Source organism: Ochotona curzoniae, unplaced genomic scaffold (genome assembly GCF_017591425.1).
Source record: "Ochotona curzoniae isolate NIBS_2020 unplaced genomic scaffold, NIBS_Ocur_1.0 scaffold_4701, whole genome shotgun sequence".
NCBI classification, from domain to species: domain Eukaryota; kingdom Metazoa; phylum Chordata; class Mammalia; order Lagomorpha; family Ochotonidae; genus Ochotona; species Ochotona curzoniae.
The window spans coordinates 9,600,785-9,622,723 of NW_024467122.1; the positions used below are offsets into that span (position 1 = coordinate 9,600,785).

At 56.0% G+C, this 21,939-nt stretch overlaps 1 protein-coding gene across 2 annotated transcripts in view; it reads right to left on the reverse strand.

The window, feature by feature from the left end:
* Positions 1-2,966: 2,966 nt before the first annotated feature.
* OTUD7A (OTU deubiquitinase 7A) overlaps positions 2,967-21,939 on the reverse strand; it is a 112,959-nt gene continuing 93,986 nt past the window's right edge. For both annotated transcript variants that reach the window (XM_040969742.1, XM_040969744.1), the window contains 5 exons: positions 13,100-13,227; positions 12,338-12,487; positions 6,390-6,504; positions 6,180-6,264; positions 2,967-4,454 (listed from right to left, as the gene is read on the reverse strand). In XM_040969742.1, the coding sequence (XP_040825676.1) occupies positions 2,967-4,454; positions 6,180-6,264; positions 6,390-6,504; positions 12,338-12,487; positions 13,100-13,227 (1,966 nt within the window). The remainder of the gene's footprint in view (positions 4,455-6,179; positions 6,265-6,389; positions 6,505-12,337; positions 12,488-13,099; positions 13,228-21,939) is intronic.

A 21,939-nucleotide genomic window follows, 5' to 3' on the forward strand; every position in this document is an offset into this window, starting at 1 on the left:
CCCAATACTGTCACCCCGAGAGCCCGCAGTGGGGCCTCAGGCACCACTGTCACCCCGAGAGCCAGCAGCGGGGTCCCAGCCCACTACTGTCACCCCGAGAGCCCGCAGTGGGCCCTGGCCTACCTCACTGCTCTGCCCCAGGACAGCCCCGGGTTGAGAAGGCTGTAGGAGACTGCTCTGTGTAACTTTGAAATTAACAGAAAAATAATGTCTTTATACAGTTGAAACTTGGCATGTAAAATTTCAGTGTAAGGTAGCACAAACATCTACAGAATATACTGAAAAACACCTTCCCTTAACAATATCTAATATATTTTTTAAAGCATTTACACAGCGGATGTGCAAGAATTACGAAGCAAACTTTGGAAACAACCTCCGAAGGGAGGTTGGAAATATCTGGATCCTTCTGGAAATCTGCTGTCACTTTCCCAGAAAGGGGAGCTGGGCCAGAGTAGAGGGGCAGGGTTAGCTGTAAACCACGGGACCCCCTGGGGCCTGGCCGCCCTGTGATGAAGTCATGAGGTCTCTAACCAGAGCAGACGCTCTCACACTGGCAATTTCAACACTGTGGAGAGCAAGGGCAGGTGCACGGCCCTCATGAAGGGAGATGGCTATTCGGAAGCGACAGGGGCAGAGACGTGGCATTTCAGCCAGGAGCAGGCAGTGGCAGCTGCCGGGTGCCCTGGCTTGGCCAGCCTGCCTGGTGACCATGCTGAAAGGCTGTGGCCCCTGACACGGCAGCTGGAGCTTGGGGGTGGCCAGTGGTTTAATTTCCGGCTCTGTTCATGGTCATGTGCACCTGTCAGCAGGTGGAGATGCAAGGTGACGGAATAGGCCACAAAGCTTTTTGTGTTGTTTTTTAAATAACAATACTCGTACATAGGCATTATACTGTATTTGCAAGGCTCTCCTGTGTGACACTAGATAATTTTTATTCTGTTTCCTCATGATTCCTCCCCCTCACCTTTTTGTTTTTCTTTTTATTAATGTGGCAGAAAGCATGGAAAAAGAAAAAGACTTTCTTAGACAGTTTTGGGAATTTTTTGTTGGCTCTATCAATGTTAAAAAAAAAAAAAAAGAAACAAGAGCAACAAACTTGCTTTATGTTTCCCTGACTGCCTGTGTGAGCCTGGCTTCTGGCTGCACAGTGCACAGCTGAAATGGGGGGGGTCTGCCCTGGAAGTGAGGCGTCCAGTGGTATCACAGGAGCGATCTGCCCACAGCGGCCACAGCACCTCCAGGGGCAGTGTCTCATCACGGCTGGTTTTGTGACAGAGACCCCAGGAACACGCACGTCACCCTGACAGTGTTGTTCAGCACAGAAAGTCGAACCACAGAAGCCGCTTCCGTCTAGTGGGTCTATGCTGCTCAGAGGAACCACCTAGGCAAAACCGAAATTACAAAAAGCCCTACATTCTGTAGTAATGAAAAAACAGAAAGAAGGATGGGAGGGTTATTTTATAAGTCTTCAAACCAGTTAAAAACAAAAAGTTCCCTTGCCATTGTTTTTCTCTTTCTGCATTGTGGCTCTGTGTGTCACGGGGGTTCAATGTCCCACACACGCAGAGCCCCGCCAGGCGCCCTGTGCCTTGCGTGGGGGTCATCAGAGGCTGGGCTAAGGCTCTCACAGGTGCTAAAGCATTCCTCGTGGGAGTGAGGACTTTGTTTTACTCCCCTTACACTTCTGTCTTGGAAACAAGCCTCGCCCTTGGGGAGGCAGGGTGAGGTCCTCTGTGTCCTTGGCCAAGACCTGCGGTCTCCAGAGGTAATGTTGAAAGCAAGAGGCTGCATATATTGCTGCTCAGGACAGGGTAGCTAAGGACACATTATTTTTGTTTTATTATTATTTCCTCAAGAAATGTAGGAGGCACCAAAAAAAGAGGCTGTTGAGGGACTGGAGCTGCTGTTCCCTCCACGTGTGACCGAGGCAGGGCCCCACGCCCGGGCGCCCCTGAGCCTAGCTGAGCCCAGGCCCAGGCAGGTGGGTGGTGGTGGTGGGGATCCTTCCCGGTCCTCTGCCTTTGGAAACAAGGGGTAGACCGGGCTTCCAAGCAGCCTAGTAGGGACTTCCAGGGACCCAAGGTCAGTGCCAGGCTCCTCTTTTTGAGGGCACTGTGCCCAGCTCCCGGGGACCATCCAGGGCCTCCCCGCTGAGGAGGGGTCTTCCGAGAGAGCAGGCAGCTCACCCACTTGCTCAGATGTGGGCCTAGCGCTATGACCCGGATGCTTGGACCCGCGCTGTCTTTGGAAAGCTCCTGCGCCGTAAGCTGCCCCGGGAACCGTGAGCGCTACCACCCTCCCCGCGCACCGCGAGGTAGGTTGTCCAGTGTCCGCTCCAGGCCGCGTGCGGCTGGCATGGCAGTGTGGCCGCTGCTCGAGCCAGGGTGAGGAAGGGGAGGGAGGCTTGGCCCAGGGTGGCGGAGACCCCTGGGGAGCGTCGGTGGGTGTGAGGTGGCTGCTCCCTCTCGGAGGGCCGGGGGGGGGGGGGGGCAGGAGGAATGGGAGGGCATGGACGTGGGGCCCCGCACCCTCAGGCCGCGTGTTTGCTCTTAAACCTTGGGGTGCTACCAACCGCACACGAGTGACCGCTGGCTGGAAGAGGTCAGTCGTCGGGTTAGGGGGGGAAAAAAACACCAAAAAAAAAAAAAAAAGCATGTAAAACACTCCCTTCTAAAAACAAAGGGCTGCGAATTTCTTTATTTCTCTTATCGAGGAACAAAAATACTCTGGCAATGGCTATTGAGTTTCCACGGTACGAGGCGAAGGCTAGGCTAGCACACACACTCTCCCACAGTATGACTTGTTTCCTATCCGTCTACTACCTGAGTGGCGTCAGTGTAGGTTCAGGCACCATTAGGAACGTTGGACCAAACACGTACACAGCACTGACAGCACGCGGCGCCGGCCGGCCGGGGGACCGGGGCGTGTAAAAAAGGACGCGGACGGCAGGGCCGGGGGGCCGGGGCTCAGGGCCGCGCCGCCCGCGCCTCGCGCCGCCGCCGCAGCTCCTCGCGGTAGCAGCAGGAGCAGTAGTGCTCGGTCTCGGCGCGCCCGTAGAAGGCGCAGTTCTCGCGCAGGCAGCGCCGCTGCCCGGGCCCGCCGCGGCCGCACTCACCGTTCGAGCGCGAGGCCGGCGCGTCGGCGTCGGCGAACTCCAGGCCGTCGCGGGCCGCGCCGAAGCCGTTGCTGTAGGTCTGCGACTTGTGCTCGGCCGCGCCCGCGGCGGCCGGCAGGCTCCCGGGCCCGGAGCGCGCCAGCGACTCGACCGTGTTGACGGTGCGCAGCGCGGCGGCGCGCGCCGGGCTGTAGCTCTGCGACGACAGCGAGCGGTTCTGCTGCGGGTACGTGGCGCACGGCCGCAGCGGGCCCACGGCCGGCGCGCACGCCTCGTCCCGGCCGCCCGCCGCCTGCACGTGGATGACGCTCTGGCGCCCCGGCGCCGGCGGGCTGCGGCCCTGGGCGGCTCCGCCGCTGGCGCCCGCGCGCCTCGCGCTGCCCACGCCGCCGGGGCCCGGGGAGGCCGAGCCGCCCCCCGCCGCCGCCCTGGCCGCCCTGGAGCCCGTCCCGGGCCCGGGGCTCGGGCGTTCCTTGAGCCTGAGCACCAGCTGCGTGGGCTGCCTGGCCGGTGGCCCCGGCGAGGCGCGTTCGGGGCCCGGCGCGCTCTCGGTGTCCGGCCTGCGCGGCGGCCGCTTGGCCGTGGAGTTGGAGGCGGCGGTGGAGGAGGACGAGGCGGCGGGGGCGGCGGCGGCGGTGGCGGCGGCGGCGGCCGAGGCGGCTGCGTCGCGGCGCCGCTGCTCCTGCTCGGCGCTGAAGCGCTCCTGCGCGCTGGTCAGGTAGTAGCCGATCATCTCCTCGTGGAACTGGTGCCGGTGGCTGGTGAGCAGCAGGCCGGCGAAGATGAACTTGCGTTCGCCCTGCATGGCGGCGCGCAGGATGTTCAGGCTCAGCTTCACGTCCGTGCTGTACTTCCAGGCGTCGCCGCGAGGCCCGCTGCCCTTCTCGGCGGGCGACGTGCCTGCTGTCTTGTCCGTGGGCGACGGCGTGGTCTTCTCCGATGGCGACGTGCTGGCCGACGCGCCCGACTCCTCCTTGCTGCCCTTGCGCGACTTGGCCTTCTTCTCCTTGCCGCGCTCGGGGGCGTCGCCATGCTTGCCATTGGCCGAGTTGGCGCGGCCCATCTTGCCGTGCACCAGGCCGCCCAGGCCGCCCATGTTTTTCTTCAGTTTGATGCCCAGCGTCTTGCTGAAGCTGCCCAGCTTGTTGGCCACGGAGTCCGCCCGCGTCTTGTCCTTCTCCTTGCGCTGCTTCTCCTTCTCCTTGTCTTTGCCGTTCTTGCCGTTATTGCTGTTAGAGTTGCTGCACACGGAGTCCCGGTCAGAGTCCAGCGAGTCGGCCAGGGACTGCACGTCTTCCCCTGCTGAGGCCGTCGGGGACTCGGGCTGCGCCAGGGGCGCCTGCGAGGGCGGACGGGGCAGGGGAGAGGCCATTAAGGAGGCCACCACCACCAGCTGAGCCTAGCCCCGTCCCCAAGTCTCGCCGTTCCAGTACCCACTGCTGTCCTGGTTGACTCGACATGACGGGAGCCTAGGGGAGAACTGGCCCTGATCAGCTGTGCTAATGAAAACAGGAGCCTGCAGGTGTCTGGGAAGGCTCAGTAGGGTCCTCCGCATCCGTATGTGCAATCTGGCCCTGTGGCTGGGGTGCACATAGCCCCACAGCCCTGACAAGTTTCAGAGAGAACTGCCATGCACCCCTTCCCCCTGCAGCTGCCTGCTGGACCACACTGGCCCAGGATGGCCCAGGATGGCCTCCACTGTAACGGCAGAGGTCTTCAGGAGAGGAAGATGGCTTACCTGCACACAAGGTCTCTCCTACAAACACTGTCACGCTCCCTCCAGGCAGGATATAGACATCTGGCCCTCAGAGCCCTACTCCTGAGCTCCTGGGACAGACCCCCTGGGATGCCACACCTTTCTGAGTGCTTGTGTGGAGTGACAACAGAGAAGCAGTGTGAAGTAGGGCTGGGTAGAAAGGATGTGACCGTTCCCAGGCCTGGCCTCCTGTGGGCATGCGTGACACGGGGCGGTGGGGGAGGAGGGCACCTCAGCAGACACCTTGGATGAGAGGTGCTAACCCTGCTCAGCCAGCCACAGGAAGGGTAAGGATGGTGGGAACATGGGCCAGACCAGGATTGGGGTGCTGCTGGAGGCCTGGTGGACCTGTTGCTGCTCTGAGGGGACACCTCCCCAGGAGGGCACAGAGGATCCGCAAGAGTGTCACCGGGCAGGACCCGTCTTGCTGGCCACTGCATGCAGCCGGAGACAGTGTCCTTGAAACTGGCTTTCCTGGGCTCCGGAAGAGCTGAGGAGGTGGCTCGCTGCCTCCCGAGGCTTGGCTCTTGCCCACCTCCAGGCTGAGCCCTGCACTTGAGTCCTGAGCAGCTGACTCACTTGTGCCATCTGTTAAAAACGGGGCATCAGAGGTAGCCTGCTGGGAGCCCAAAGGATCCAGAGCAGGTCAGGGCAGAAGTGTGGGCGTGCTGTGAGCGCCCCCAGCATCCCTGAATGAATGTGCCGGATGCTGCTCTGCATTCCCGGGGGGGGGGGGGCACCTCAGAACATTCCTTCCAAGGCCCCGCTTGAAGCCTAAGTAAACCGAGGCCTGGGTAGGACCAGTTATCTGCAGGCGGCTTCTGTGAAGCCCTTGCCCTGGGGGTTGACTACTGAGATTACAAAAACATCTGTCAGCTTCTTGAGGCCGGTCCCCAAGGCTCTGCAAGCAGGGGCAGCACGGTGCTCCCCCGCAGCTCTCCACCCCTGCCAGCTCTACCCCCCAGCGCGCTGCCCCAGGGAGGGGGTGCGCTGGGCTCCCTGGCTTTTCCAGGGACCCACACACAGCTGGTAATTAATTCTGCTCTGTGGCAGGGCAGCACAGCGTGTTCCGATCCCAGCAGAGATAGCTCTGTGTTGTGACTTGCCTGCAGTTTGTTTTGAGTGGGTGTGTTTACACCTCTCCTTCTGTGGGGAAAAGTAAAGGACAAAAACCCGCCCCATGCGGCCATGCCTGCTCACACACCAGGTGCCAAGTGAAGGTACTTGGAGCAGGGTGGGTGGGGCTCCCCGGGCTCCCTGGGCTGCAGGTGCCCCTGAGGAGGTGGCAGGGAAGGTGGCAGGGCTCACCCGCGTCTCTGAGGGGATCCGGATCCACGTCACATTCATGTAGCTGTGCAGGAGGTTCAGCTTGGCTTCCAGCGACAGGATGAGGCTGACAAGAGTGGAGGACAAACCTCAGTGAAGCACAGGCCTGGCCTCCCGCCCGTCCCCGGTGGAGCGGGGGCAGCAGGGACCCCAGGAGGGGAAGGAGGCAGGGTGGGCAGGGTCCGGCCTTACTGGGCCAGTCGCGCGTTGTCGCTGTCGTCTTTGCCCCACTCCCAGTCCTTGCCCGGATCCACAGCAAAGTGCAGGGGGAGCAGTTTGTGCTCGCAGTCTGTCAGGGGGATCACAGCTGGAACAGAGAGAAGGCTCGTTCTAGGCAGCGCCCTCCCCCACAAGGGAGTCCCCACACAACACCACAGGAGGGCTACACTTCCCCCTCCTCCAGCTGTGGGTAAACATGGAGGCCTGCGCCCCTTGGCCTCAGGGTCTGTGTGTGCCCACGCTGGTTCAAGACCACTAAGCAATAATCTGCTACTGCTGTCCCTATGGGCACTGAGGGAGGACCCAGGGCCACAGACGCACGGTTAGGGCAACTTCCAAGTGGCCAGGGGGCTGGGCCTTCCCTGTCCTTCCAGAATTGGGGAGCCACTGGGTGTGCCACTTAGGGCCTCTGCTGCGCTCTGCTGCTCTGTGGCTTCACGGAGCATGGCTGGAACCCCTGCCTGGCACCACTGGAGCAGCCAGGCCCTGGCCCAGAGGGAGCTCATGGCCGGGGCAGGTGGGCAGGCGAGTAGGTCAGGGAAGGGTGATCCCCAGGAGGAGGAGAGGTAAATGGCGGGCAGGCAGGAGGGAATGATGGCTAGGCCTCTGGGTGTGGCAGTGCTCAGGGAGGATCTCTCAATGACTCACCTGGAACTAAAGGGCCAACAGCAATGGGAGACTGCGCTGGTGCTGTCCTCCGGTGGTGGGACACAGGTGCCTAAGAGCCTGGCAGCAGCCCCCCTGCTCAGGACATGGGTTAGCAGGTACTGGAGCACCTGAGGCGGGCTGGGCTATGGGCTGAACCCAGGCTAGGGGCACATGGTACCACCCTGCACCAACAGTGAGGGGCTGCCTGGCTGGCCACCTGCACATAGAGCCCCGATGGAGCTCTGCCCAGCTGGCCCTGTCCCCTCAGAGGTCCAGGTGCCCCCACGCAGATGGACATGCAGGAAAAGGAGATTCCCCTTCGCCCCAAATACTGCCACCAAGGTTCTCAAATCCCGGCAAACTTGGAACAATCTGCCAGATGTAGCTAACTGCGGAGTAGAGGGACCCTGAGGGTTGGGCCGTCCACACCTCCCACCCTCTCCGAGTTGTTATGGGAACGCATCTATTGGCCCCTTCCCCCCACCGCACGTGGAGTAGGGTCGCAGGCCTGTTAGGGTAAGATTTTAGCAGTTTCACTTCCTCTCCCTAACACGTCCTCTGGAAGACCGGGACACTCCCTGGGAGAAGAGCTGCCTGCCCATGGGAACACCTGTTCTAGGTGACCCGCCTGGGACCCAAGCTTCGGTGACAAAGCCACTGCTATGCTGGCTTGTTTCAGATGACTGTGTGGACACCAGCACAGGTCCACACACACCCAGATCGTCCACATCTTCCTCCCGCACCTGCTGCCTCCTGCCTGGTGGTGCCTGTGCCTGTGCGCCTCCCAACCCAAGGCGTCTTCTCGGCAGAGGGCCGGGACAGCCCGGGGAGGCCCAACGCGGGTGTCGGCCCCTCGGAGGGACACTTCCCTTTCCGCAGGGGGATGGCCACGCGGCGGGCTGCCCTCCTGTGGCAGATGTCCGCAACAGCAAGTGCTTTGCGAAATAGGAAAGGATTTTTCACTTTTTATGTTCTTTTTGACAGGGCTTTTTCTGCGTTTTAGCCTGGAAACACGGAGAGTTCCTCACAGACTAACCTGAACTTATTCTGCATACTTGTTTTAAAAAAAGAAAGAATGGGGGCCTCTGTTTCTGTTTGGAATGTGAAAAGCAAGTTAGAAAAACTGCAAACGTGCAACCCATCTCTAGCTACGGGACTGAAGCCATGAGGTGACCATCTGAGTCCAGAGTCAAGGAAAGATGCACTCCCAGAGGAGTTCAGCTGAAACTGTTAAGCTGGAGAGAGCAGAATGTGGGCTGGGGAAGTAGTGTGGACCCTGAGGGGTGAGAGGAAGGGAAGCTGCTGTGTGACACAGGCTCCTCTCTGCGGGAGCAAGCCTCATGCCACAGACGCTGGCGACAATTCGGAGGACGCGTCCTCCACAGACTTGTCTGTCCTTTCTCTGCGGGGACAGGGGTGTGGGGGCGCACCAACTACAATTTCCTTTCAAAACCAACAGCGCTGCTTACGGAGGGCAGGGCCCACTGACACGGGCGCAAGCTGTCGCGGAGCATGGCTCAGACATGACACAGGCATGGATGCTGTCAGATGGGGGCCTCACACACAACTGACTGAGAGAAGGGATGCCACGGGGGATGTGGTGGCCGACCTCAGCAGGGAGACATCGGGAGGGCATCACAGGGAAACAGTGACGCGAGTTAGAGCGACTGGGAGTGGCCAGGTCAGCTGGCTGGATGCGGCTGTGGATGCAGACCGGCCAGCAGAAACTACCCTGATGGGGACAGAAGAAAGGGTGGGGCAGGAGGTGAGAAACACAGCGCCCCACAGCCACGGGGCAGTATTAAGTCCTGTCATCCCCAAAGGAGAAGAGAAGGGGACAGAGGGAATGCGTTAGGAAAAGGCGATGGGAAAACTTGTCGAAATTCAGTAAGGATCACCAACAGACCCAAGAAGAGAACACCAAACAATGTCGGTGTATAAATCCTATGCCTGGAAAACCAGAGAGGAGATCTTGGAGGCAGCCATAAAAACCGTGTGCCTTCCATAGCAACCAAGATGGGAACGGTGGCTGGCTTTCCTGATGAAACGGCAGGCCAGAAGATAATGGAGTAATACTTTCCAAGTGCTGAGAGGAAGGGAATCTGCGAATGTGGAGTTCTGTCTGCAGCTGCGCTATCACAGAGACAGAAGGGGAAATAAAGTTTGTCTTCACCATCTCAAGCACATCCACCCACACGCACCGTGGGAAATGTCCAGGGAGATTGTTCAGGAAGAAGATACAGAGGCTTGCACCTACACAGTTAACAGTGATGGAAGTGGAATAAATTTGAAAATAGCATTTTTTTTTCTTTTTAAAAAACCGCTATGAGGAATCTACAGTGAAGAGAGCAGCAACAAGTTATATGCTTATATGTTAATGTTGCGTGTGTTAGATGTATGCTATATGTCTTACATGTTTATATGCTGTAGGCTTTATATGTTTTTATGTTATGTGTTTTCATGTCTCGTATATTTATAGCAGACGTGGAAGATGATAACAGCTGCAGAAATGGTGGGACGGAAGGATTAGGAACACACTTGTCATACTATTACATAACAAATGAAGTAGAAATTACTTGAATACAGAATTATGTCACTAAAGATGTTTGTTGGGAATCTGCTAACAATTATAATGAAGATTAAATCTTAAGTCAATAATGGAGTTAAAATAAAATCATTAAAAAGATTAATTAAGCCAAAAAGATAAGATAACGGAAGAGAAACAGAAGGAAGAATGAACAGGTGGAACAAATAGAGAAGAAAGAATAAGATCATGGATTAGGCCCAGTGCAATGTCTCAACTGGCTAATTCTCACCTTGCAAGAGCCGGGATCCCTTGTGGGTGCCCATTCATGTCCCAGTTTGCTCCACTTCCCATCCATTTCCATGCTTGTGGCCTGGGAAAGCAGCAAAGGATGGCGGGGAACGTTGGGAGACCTGGAAGAAGCTCCTGCCTCTGATTGGCTTAGCTCTGGCCATTTGCGGAGTGAACCAGCAGCTCGAAGATCTTTCTCTCTGTCTCTCCTCTCTGTAAGTCTGATTTGCCTTTCAAATAAAAATAAGTCCTTTTAAAAAAGTCACGGATTATCTACTGGACTCTCTGCCATTGTCCATGCCCACAACCATGGATATATGACTGTGTAAGAAACACCATACTATAGTAATGATATAGGGGAACTCAGTGAGGGGGGAAGGAATTGGGGAGAGGATAAGAGAAATCCCAGGGACTATGGAACTGTATCATAAAATGATAATAATAAAAAGAAGTAAGTAAAAATAAAATCATGGGTTATCTAATCCAACCTTACCACTGATGATATTAAATGATAATATTAAATGACAGTGAAACATTGCAAGTAGAAGATGCAATTGTCAGTTTGTATAGAAAGTACACATTGTCTACTAGGACACCATTATAAAGACACAGAAAGGTAAAAAGATAGTCACCGATAAAGAAAAACCTATGGAATATCTATGCTATTAATGGGCAAAGTAGACTGCAGACTACGGGCTGTAACCAAACACAGGAGGGGCGGTTTGTGGTGATGACGAGTGGATTCTCTAAGTGGACAGAGGACAGAACACTGTGTGCCTGCTCTTGATCACAGTGCTTCCAAGGACACAGGGAGCCACTGCCGACCCCTCCATACCCCGGGGACAGCCCAGACCCCAGCAGATGGCTCGAACAGCTCACAGAACCATCACACACACAGACCAATGTACTGTGGTTGGAGACACCACCACTTGCTTCTTTGTAACTGAAAGAACAAGGTAGAGGGAATTAAATGATATGGAAGCATCGGTCTGGGCTCGGCATGGTGGTGTAGTAGACTAACCCCTGACCTGGCTTCTTGAACTGGAAGGCAGTGAGCAGTGGTGTTTGCAGCCCCAGAAGCAGTGGGTTCTCCCAGGAGGTGTGTCAACTCAGAGGAAGGCAGGTGGGTGAGAATTTTCTAGAATGCCCTGCACTGCTGTGCAGGAGCCTCAATGTGCACGGATGAGATGCGATAGCTCAGCCCAAAGGATGCTGGGAATACGGGCAGAAGGTGGTTAGTTCCCAGCCTAGCAAACATGGCTGTCTCATCTTGACTCCCTAGAATGTTCTCCAATCCTAGTGGAAGATGCCTGTCTTCTCTGGGACCTATGATTTTTTTCTTTCCCTTCCTTTCCTCGTTATCTTCTCTGTTTTTTTCACTTGAAAGGCAGAGTTAGAGATAATGAGTGAGATAAAGAGAGAAAGAGATCTTCCATCTACTGGTTCACTCTCCAAATGGCTGCAACAGCTGGGGCTCAGCCACATGAAGGCCAGGTGAGGAGTTTCATCTGGGTCTCCCACGTGGGTATACAGCACGGGGAGCATCCGTGGAACTCACATGGGGTGTTGGTTTTGTAGCTAGCAGCTTAACATGCTATCCCACAATGCTGGCACAGGGACTCATGACTTCTGTGTCTGTGTCTTGCTATCTTGGTGTGTCTTCTAGAAGGCATCCTTTGCAGGGGGCAAAGTCTGTGGCAGTTGTGTGGTAGCCCTGCCTGGGGCAGTGTAGGTCCTAGGGCTGGACAGGAGTCTCACCAGACTGGGCAGGCCACTCCACCTGGCCTGGGCCTCCTGTTGTCTGACAGTCTTTCTTGGGCTTCTGCGGATGCTGGTGAGCCCTCTCTAGAAACTGCAGTGGGACTGTGGCTTCTGGTCCATAGCCCCCACTGAGCTGTTTGACTCGGGATTTTGGGCTATGACTGTCCTTGAGGGCTGTAGTTGCGAGGATCCCAGGAGCCACACAGTGATGCTGCCACGGCCCCTGTAACCAACAGTGGCAGTCAGAGGCACCGGGCCTCCTGCCTATGGTCCGGTTGCCCCCGGAGGGCTGACCCTGTGGAGGGAGGACAGCAGCAGGCACCTTCCTGTAGAGCATGTGTCCCCTTGGGGTGCGGCACGTCAGTCTTGGTGGCTACCCATCAGCTCTCTGCAGGAGTGCAGAAGCCCAGGGAAGGAACATGAGGCTGGGGGTCCAGCAAAATTCGCCTGCAAATATTAGTGATGGTTTACAGGGGGCCAGCTCCTGTTCTACAAAGCCTGTTTTCTTTAGTTTGTCTTCAAATTTACATAGCAGCCTAGTGAGATCTATATAAACCATATGCACACACAAGGCAGCCATGGCTCTTTGAAACTGGTGGCATTATTCACTCCCTGGGTCTTTAACATGGATCTTTCCAGATGCACACATTTACACACGCCCTTAGTGGTATTAAGCAGAAAGTACCCTGTTGCCTACCTTGTTCTCGCTGCTGGTCTCTCTGCTCCATGGACACGAGGGCAGAGAAGTGAGCTTGATCGTAGGCTAGAACCAGAGGTGAGCAATGGCATCTGTTTGGGGGCACCTCCAAGGGCAGGTAAATTCCCCCAAAGGGGATGGGCGCGAACGCTGCCAACACAAAGGAGGGGGAAGTCGTGAGGAGTGGGACCTGTGGTGATTGCAGGGGGAAGGAAGCTGTGCCCAGCTCAAAGAGCCACCCTTGGGAGTCAAGGTTACCCAGCCTCTCCGGCATGTCATGTGGCTAGCCCGGGGGCTCCTGAGAGCAGCCCTGGAAAGCTGCAGGCTGGAGGACCCAAGGAGATGCACTCCTGCCCTGGGCCAGGCCCCATGGGGCTGCGGGGACGGCTGAAGCACATCCAGCTTCAGAGAAGGGGTCAGCCCTGCCCAGCGCCTGGCTCTCCCTGGCAGCTCCGGCTCGACCCCAGCCTGGAGCAGGGACACCTGGCTGCAGGAAGGGCACACTGTTGAACTGTGAGCCCACCATGGGGCCGCAGTCCCAGCTCTCCACACAGCCACTTGCTTCTGGCATGTAGGCCAAAAGCAAGCTCTGCCACAGCCAGGAAGGTGAAGAAGAGCCTAGCAGAGCTGGGTGGATTTAATCCACACCAGGTAATGCTCGCTGGTTTTCTGGGGACCCAGCCTTAACGGGGTGCTGTCTGCTCCTGATTCAGGAGGTTGCCCCTTGCAGCTCTTGGGGTTTGGGTTCGGCGGGGAACTCACCTTCTCCACCTGAGTCTCTCAGCATCGTATCTGCCACAACAACGATGGGTCTTCGAAGTATGTGAGCCAGCACAAAAACATGGAACTCTTCCAGGCTCTCATACACCGGGTCCTCAGAGTTATCCACACTAGGGAAGAAAACAGAGAGGGCTGACACAGCTCTGAGTTCCGACGGGGAGGCGGTGATGGTGGGGAAAAACAGGCCGCTGAGCATCACCCCTCCACCCCAGGTCTGTGTCCGTGGACTGCATGGACCCCCGCAACCACAGTGTCTGGGCTACCCCCTCCCTCAGGCAGCCATGGTGAACACCCACTCCCACCAGGAGAAGCTGCAGGTTGGGACAGGGTCTCTTCAGGCAGAGGTGGCCTGCCAGGGCTGTGAGAACCTGGGAGGCTGGTTCTCTCGGGGTGTCCTACAAGGACACAGCAGGGGCTGGAGGGAGGGAGGAGGGCTTTCTATCTTGCTTATTTCCACCCACGGTAGTGCAGCCACTCTTGGGAGATGGCTTGCCTAATGTGGTCCATTGCCCTCTTGGCAAAGTGGCAGAGGACGGGGTTTCCATGTCAGAGTCGGTGGGGGGAGGGACTCTGAGTGTGATTCCTGTTGCTCAGACCCTGTTCAGCCTGGACCCTGGCAGGCAGGGAGGGGCACATGGTGGGAAGAGGGTTTTGAGCTCACAGTGGGGTGCAGCTTCAGTTGCACTCACCTTACCCACTGAGGTGGCACCATCGTACTGGCATGGCCTTCCCCTCAGACAGAATTGAAAGTGGGGTCACTGTATTCCAAACGGAAAGCCAGCGACTATTTATTAAACATTTACTACATGCTTGTGCTAGCAAAGGCACTGCAAAAGACCCAAGAATAACTTTTGTCCATTGCGCCCATCTATCCAACACACCCAACTTTCCCTCCCTCGCTGCCTCTATCCATCCAGCTGTATATCTATCCACTTTCATCCATCCATCCACCATTGTCCACCCAATTATCCACATACTTCCTTACACACCCACTTGTCCTTCCATCCACACGTTCACTTAAATGCCATCTCTTTGTGCACCGACCCCCTGCACTAGCTCCGTGGTGGGACTAGGAGTGCACCCACACACAGCATGGACCCTCAGGGTTGGGCAGGAGCATTGGGGAGCTGGGTCCAGCTGCAAAAAGGTCAAGAGCAGAGTGACCTTTCTTCACTCCATTTGTGGTGCTGAGCACGGAAAGTAACTAAGCCACCAAGAACTCACTCAGTGCAGCACGAGGGGGTCCCTGCACACTCAGTACAGCAGAGGGGGGTCCCTGCACACTCAGTACAGCATGGGGGGGTCCCTGCACACTCAATACAGCATGGGGGGGTCCCTGCACACTCAGTGCAGCACGGGGGTCCCTGCACACTCAGTGCAGCACAGGGGGGTCCCTGCACACTCAGTACAGCATGGGGGGTCCCTGCACACTCAGTACAGCATGGGGGGTCCCTGCACACTCAGTACAGCATGGGGGGGGGTCCCTGCACACTCAGTACAGCACGGGGGGGGGTCCCTGCACACTCAGTGCAGCATGGGGGGGGTCCCCTGCACACTCAGTGCAGCACGGGGGGGGGGTCCCTGCACACTCAGTACAGCATGGGGGGGTCCCTGCACGCTCAGTGCAGCACGGGGGTCCCTGCACACTCAGTACAGCATGGGGGGGTCCCTGCACACTCAGTACAGCACGGGGGGGGGTCCCTGCACACTCAGTGCAGCATGGGGGGCGGTCCCTGCACACTCAGTACAGCACGGGGGGGGGTCCCTGCACACTCAGTACAGCATGGGGGGTCCCTGCACGCTCAGTGCAGCACGGGGGTCCCTGCACGCTCAGTGCAGCGTGGGGGTCCCTGCCCCAGCCGGGGCAGCTTCAGCATCAGAGCACCCTTCTAGGCTTGCTTTTAGCCACTTCTCATAGGCTTAGGTCCTGGGTCTGTGCTCTCCCCTCAACACCTCAGCTGTGCCCTAGTTAGGGAACACTGGCTCAGTTCCTCCTCTGGCTCCCCCGGCTGCTGCTGTGGTCCTTCTAGGACGAGAGGAACTGTGACCTGGTGGCTTGCACATGTGAGTTACTGCATTGAAAACTTGCAAAATCTGCCCTAGCAGTCAGTCTTGAACATTCATACCCACTTAGAGCCTGAAGGCTTCAGTTTTCCTCCCCCTGGCTCACTGAGCAAAGGCTAGACCTGAGTGTGTGCTTAGAATCTGGCCTTGGGGAAAAGATAATAAACATTCTTGGGGGCCAGTGTTGTGGTAGAAAAGGTATAAAGCCACTGTCTGTGATGCAGGCATCCCAGACAGGCACAGTCATTCCAAACTGGTAATGGTTCATATTTTGGTTCATATTTGTTTCAGCTCCCTGCTAATGGTCTGGGGAAAGCAGCAGAGGACGGCCCAAGTATTTGGGCCCCCATACACCAAATACTTGGGAGAACTGGATGAAGTTCTCACCTTTGGCCTGGCTAGACATCTGAGAATTGAACCAGTAGATGCAAGATGTCTCTCTCTGTCTCTCCTTCTCTCTCTGTGTAACTTTTTCAAATAACTAAACAAATCTTTAAAGAAACATTCTTGCAATGCCTAGTTATGGGTTTAGTTTACTACTAACACCAACATGCTATGTGAAGACTTTGCCCTCTGAGAGGAGCACACCCTGGAGCGTTTTCCTAGCATGTCTGTGCTACACATTGGCCAGGCACCTGCCAGGCACCTGCCTCCACCTGGTGCAGATGAGGGAGGGACAGATCCTGGAGAGAGACCAGGCTGGCGGCCCCTGCCTGGCAGGACCGAGGAGCAAGGCCCAGGAGGTGGCTCAGCTCCAGAGCACAGCGGCAGTGGCTGACTCAGGGGAGCTAGGGTTTAAGTGGCAGTTGGAGCCTTACAGAAGCTGGACTCTGGACAAGGAGGGCAGGGTGAAGGGCTGGACAGTCACCCGCTCAGAGGGGACTATGGCACAGTCTCTTGACCCATCTCTGCTTCCACTCCTCCAGGGCAGGTGACCATTTCTCCTAGTTTGCTCAGGTGAGTCCTGCTTTCCACATTCTGAGGGATCAGGACCACATTCCCTTCCCTAAGAAGCTACAGTGATAATGAGTGGCATGGTCGTCACTCCATCTACGGGGACACAGCACATGGGGATGCTGCCCCTTTGCTCTCAGCTGCACCCCCTCTTCACTGCCTCATGCACAGATCTCCCCTCAACCCCACCCCAGGCAGGACCCTGCAAGGAGAAGGCTTGAAGGGGCTGCTGTCAACCTGCATGTAGCAGTAACCCTACATCCAGCCCAGCCCTGGCCGCTGCAGCCATTTGGGAAAGAGCATCAGTGTATGGAAGTGCTCTCTTTGTCTCGTTCTCTTCTCTGTCTATAATTCTTTTGAATAAACACATATATCTTAAAAACCAAATCCCTTTGACCTGAATCTCACCTTGGCAAATATGAGTAGTCCTTGCACCAAGTGCACTCAGCACCTTGGGGAATGCACTGAGAACACGTGCTTTTGCACAAGAGGCCAACCCCATGCCCTGGGAACACAGCGCTGTGGGCTCCTCCCAGGCATGGAATGGAATGCCACTTGGCACTTCCTGGAATGATCTACGTAAGTTCTTATCACTGGATTGTGTGCTATGAAATTATTTAGGATTCTGAAAAGCACAGGAAGGCAGCCAGAGAAGCTGGAAAATGAGGCAGCAGTCAGAGCTGCAAGTTCCTCAAACTGCCTGGGCTCTGCTCCTTTCTCTTCTTTGTCCTCCCAGCCTCTCAGCTTCTGCCTCCTGGCTCATCTTCTTTTATAAGGTCAAAGGACAAACAAGCGAGCAAGACGGCCTTCGCTCCCAACCTCAGAAGAAACACTCCTGCTCCCCTGACCTGTTCTTACGGGCCAAGGTTGCTGGGCATTCCAGCACTGTCTCTCACTGGCTGGGGTGACACTGACAGGTGCCCAGTGATGGCGAATTCTATGGTCAACTTGTCTGAAGGCCAAATGATGCTCACATACCTGGCTAAACACCATTTACTGGAGAGACTAACACGTAAACCGGTGGACTGAGCAAAGCAGACAACCCTGCCATGTGGGCCGCCCCACCCTATCATGATGCAATCCTGTGTCCTTCTGCCCTCAGCCTTCCTCACTGCCTTGGAACTAGCCACCCCATCCCGCCTCCGCCTGCCCATCCTTCCTAGGAACCTGACTGGCAGGTGGCACATCACAGGGCTTCTCGAACTCCATCACCATGTAAGCCAATCCCTTATCACAAACTTCCTGGTGTGTATATATCTGTCCTCTACCTATTTTGTCTCTAGAGAATCCTGATCCAAGGACTTCAAAAAGTTTCCGGGAAAATGTAATTAAAAGAAAAAGTTTAGAGTCTGGCATGACGGCTCTATTGGCTCCTTAAATGCAGTGGCCCTGTGGTACAGCCGTGGCAATGAACACGGAATATAATCCACGCTGCCCATGTAGGTGGCACTGGAGATATCACATTGCCTTTTAGCTCTGCACTAGTAGCAAGGTGGGAGTGGAGCTGGGCACTGTGCACAGACATCCCAATATTTACAGAAAAAATTTTTCCCATCTACTTGAAAGTTATATTCATAGGGAGAGGGAATAAGAGCATGGTGGAGAGAAAAAGAGGGATGTGCGGAGGGAGAGAGATAGGAAGAGGGAAAACTGGTCAGACAGGGTCAGTGCTGTGGCATAGCCACTGCTTGCTGTGTTGGCATCGCACATGGGTTCCTGTCTCGGCAGCTTCATTTCCAATGCAGCTCTCTGCTAATGGCCTGGGAAAGTAGCAAAAGTTGGCTCAAATGCCTGGGCCTGTGCACCCACATGGGGGACTGGGAAGAAGCTGCTGGTTCCTGCCTTTGGTCATACCCAGTCTCGGCCATTGTGGCTGTTTGGAAAGGGAAGCAGCAGATGGAAAATGCCTCTCCCTTTGCTTTTAAATAGAAATGAAAATAAATAAAAAATTCTAAAGTGAAGATGCCATTTCTGTGTCCATTCTGAGGCTGGTGGCCACATGTGGCTTGCTTTGCCAGAGGGATGCTTAGCAACTTCATAAGCAGAGGCTAAGCCACACCAGTACGTGTGGGCTGTTCTCCCTCCCATCCCCGAGATGGCCCTGCCACAAGCCTGGACCTCCACTAGGACAAAAGCTCATATGGAGTCAGGCTTAGCAGAATGCCAGTTCCCAGCCCCAGACCTGTGAGAGAGGCTACTTTGGATTCTGCAGTGTCACTTGACTGCCTCACACGTGGCTTCAGCAAGTTCAAGTCCAGACTTCCGGCCTGTGGGGCCTGAGCAGACCCAGTGACTTTTGCTTTCAACTGCTCAGCTCTGGGGTGGCTGGGCAACTACCAAGTGCATTTCCTGGATGGGCACCACTCAGGCTCAGAGAGCTGGCAAGGTGGGTCCCCAAGTCTGATGGGACTCTAACCCGGGACGTTTCAGCCTGGCTATCCCTCCAGTATCCTTGTTCCATGATCTTGGTTGCTCTAAACCAGGAGCAGCACCACAGAGCCTGTGCTCACCAGCTGCTTTTGGAGAGTTCACTGGCTTCAGAGCAAGCACCGGGGCTCCTCCCTCTGCACCCCATCCCCTCTTTCCAGTGTGCGCTGCATAGGTATGGGGGACGGGGACAAGACACAGGGCCCCTCTTCCTTCCATGCAACTACCCACCTGGGCTTAGTCCTAGCACAACAGTGATGGTGAGAGGTGAGCTGAGTTCACTTTGGGTTGGCAGAGGGGCACCCCACACATGTGGTGTCTGAGGGTCTGCAGAGCTGCACAGTTTGTTGAGTTGGCCTCAGAGAAATGGGTATGTTTTGATGTGAAAGACAGGGCTTCAGAGTGAATTCATTCTGCAGCTCTGAGAGCAGCCTGTTCAGGAGCACCTGTACCTGCCAGGGCCTTGGCGTGGGGGCTCCCCAAGTCTGTAGCGGGGTACCCACCAGCCTTCCTTATGCATCTAAAGCCAAGTACACACTTGGCCTTGCCTCCTGGGGCGGAGTAGGTCCTTGAGGTCACCCTGTTCTGTGCTTACAGACTAAGGAGTCTGTCCAGGGCCTGAGTCCTGCCTGAGTGTTGGTTGTGTGTCTGTCCCTACTCCTTGGAGAGGCAGTGGAGATGTGTCTCTGCTTCCAGGGTCTCCTGTCCAGTTCCATCTGTGAGCCTGGGACTTGGCCACTGTGAGTCACACTGGGAGGGAGGAAAATGGATCAAGTTCACACTCCAGTTTGGTCTTCAGTCTGCTCTGCCTTCTCCAGAAATTCAACCTGTTTGCTCTCTGGGAAAGTAAGAGGCTTAAGAAAGACTTGAAGGCATTGTGCACGCCACAGCCCAGAGATATGGGGGTTAAGACCCTTGGTTAAGGTGTCAGGGGTCCAGAACAGGACAGCAGGGCTGGCACTGCCCTTACCCTATCGTCCCTGGGGAGCCAGGCTGGGGAGGAAGTGTGCAGGAAGCCTCCTTGGCCTTCCTGGCCACTGTGTCTCCACACTGTCCCCTCCCAGCCAGCTCTTTCCCCCAAGTCCCTGGGGTGGCAGCCTGAAATACATGTTTGCTCCTTTAGTCCACTGCCCAAGTCCTGCTTAGGACTGTCACCCCATGCTGGAGCCGCCTAGGAACCCTGGCCAGCTCCTCTGCTCCATAGGTCATCTCCTCCACTTCCTCCTGCAGTGTGCCTGCCATTGTCCCTCCCATGCCCCTGCCATGAGGCCAGCACACAGCAGACAAGAGGGGGAGGGGTGAAAGACAGGGGTGTGAGAAAGTCTGCCTTAATCTTCATTTCAGTGACGCTGCCACACGGCTGAGCCCTTTGTGGGTCTCCAGACCTTGCCGTGGTTTACACGTGATCTAGCTCCCCAATTCACATGGAGGCTGCACCCTCAGAGTTGTAGGCTAACGTCACTGGGAGGGTAGAGATGCAATCTGCTGACTGTGTGGAGGAGCTGGGCCTCGTGGGAGGCCCTTAGTCAATGGGGTCACGACCTTGCAAGCTTTTCCGACAGGGCTGGTTCTCTGGGCGGGTGTGGTCCAGCCGTTCTCTGCTTCCTGGCTTTGCTGTGGGTTTGTTCCAGATGGCAGAAGCAGTGGACCTCTACAGGCTACCACAGGCCTCTAGGCGCTGAATAAGCCTCCTACTGCTTTCTCTCAGGCGTTTAGCTGCAGCAACGAAAAACTGACCAAGGTCAGATTCTCCTTCACTGCAGGGCTTCTGGTTAAAGGGCACCCCCAAGTATCCTGGCCCCTAGGGCCACCTTCTGTGAGGTCCACTGCCACAGGTTTGGGCCTCCTTGCCAGGGTCCTTGCCTGGCCCTGGGAAGGCATGGGCAGCGTCACGACCCACTTGGCACCCCACAGCCCAGTGGGTCTGCAAGCTGGCCAGCCTGAACCCCGGACCCTTCAGGCCAGTGTTGAATATGTGTCTCTGCATCAGAGTGTAGGCCTCCATTCCTTCCAGTTCAACATGAGGAGTGAATCCTCTCTCCCCTCACCGAGAGGAGGCAGAGACTAGACGCAGTGTGCACTGACAGCAGCCAGCTCAGAGCATACTTCCCAGGTCCCAGCGTGAAGGACCACTCCTGAGGACGCCCTGGTGGTCCTGAAAGCTGCCCTGCACCTCTCAGGGTGCCCGTCACCCTCAGTCCCTCAGCACAAACGCTAAGCGTACAGGAATAAGTGTTTTGCCTCCCTACTGGCTCGGCTGGACTCACCCAGGGACACTTGGCAACAAGGAGCAAACTAGCTTGTGGCCACAGACATGCTTCTCTGTTGGCATTGACCCTGTAATTATCCTAGCTTTTTTTCTTTCTTCTCTCCACTGGAAACATCTATTGCTAGGACTCCACACGCATGGCCTGCATTGCCAGCTCGTGTTTCTGACCCGAACATTTAGGGCTCAGGATGTGAGGGCTGGGGGTACTGTGTCCTCATTGCTGACCCCAGGCTGCAGGCTGACTCACTCCACCAATGGTTTTGTTTTTAGGAATTCTGTTTGGTTGAGCAACATTGCCAAAAGAAGGGATACTTAATGACATTGGTGTTCTACCCCTTGGCTCCTCCAGCTATAATTTCTGGGACCTTGGGAAAGCCACTTCATCTCATTGAGGCTGTTTTCCAATCTGTGAAAAGGGTGACGAGGGTTAAATGGCTGAGGGACCCAGCACAGGGCCTGGGAAGGATGCCACTGGCTCCTTCCAGTTTCCTCAGGGGTTCTCTCTGCTCCCTGCTGATCCCCAAACTTGGTCCTCACTTGTCCTTCCTGTCTCTACAGGAAGGATTCTTGTTCTTCCCCTTGGATGGGAACACTGCCACCCCACCCTCACCTGGACTTTGTCCATCTTCTCCACGTCCTCTATGTGACACAGCAGTCAGAACTGTGAGCTCAGGTCCCAGGACCATGCCCTCATTTCAAGACAATGTCTAGACCACGAGAGAGCCATGGGGCACCTGCATCCTTTTGTTGCATTTTGGGGGATTACTCAGATCTGACCATTTCGTGGTTTATCCTGAGCTTTTACAGTGCTGTTATTACAAAAGTGATTCATTTTCCTTGTTGAAAGGAAGAAAAAATCCTACTCAGGTGCTAAAAGGGAGAGAGGATAATGGGAAATAGGGTGAAAAACATAAGATGGTGGCTGGAGGATAATTTGTGACAGCACTCCAGGCTCTAGAGTGGGTGGTCACCGGCTCCAAGCAATAATTCCTAGAGTGGGGCAGGTACCCACTTGTCACCAGAGGGTGTCCTCAGTGTCCATGACAACAACGGGAGCATGAAACCCTTTGTCCTGCAGTGAAGGTAGGCACCTCAGCAGGGCAGGAGA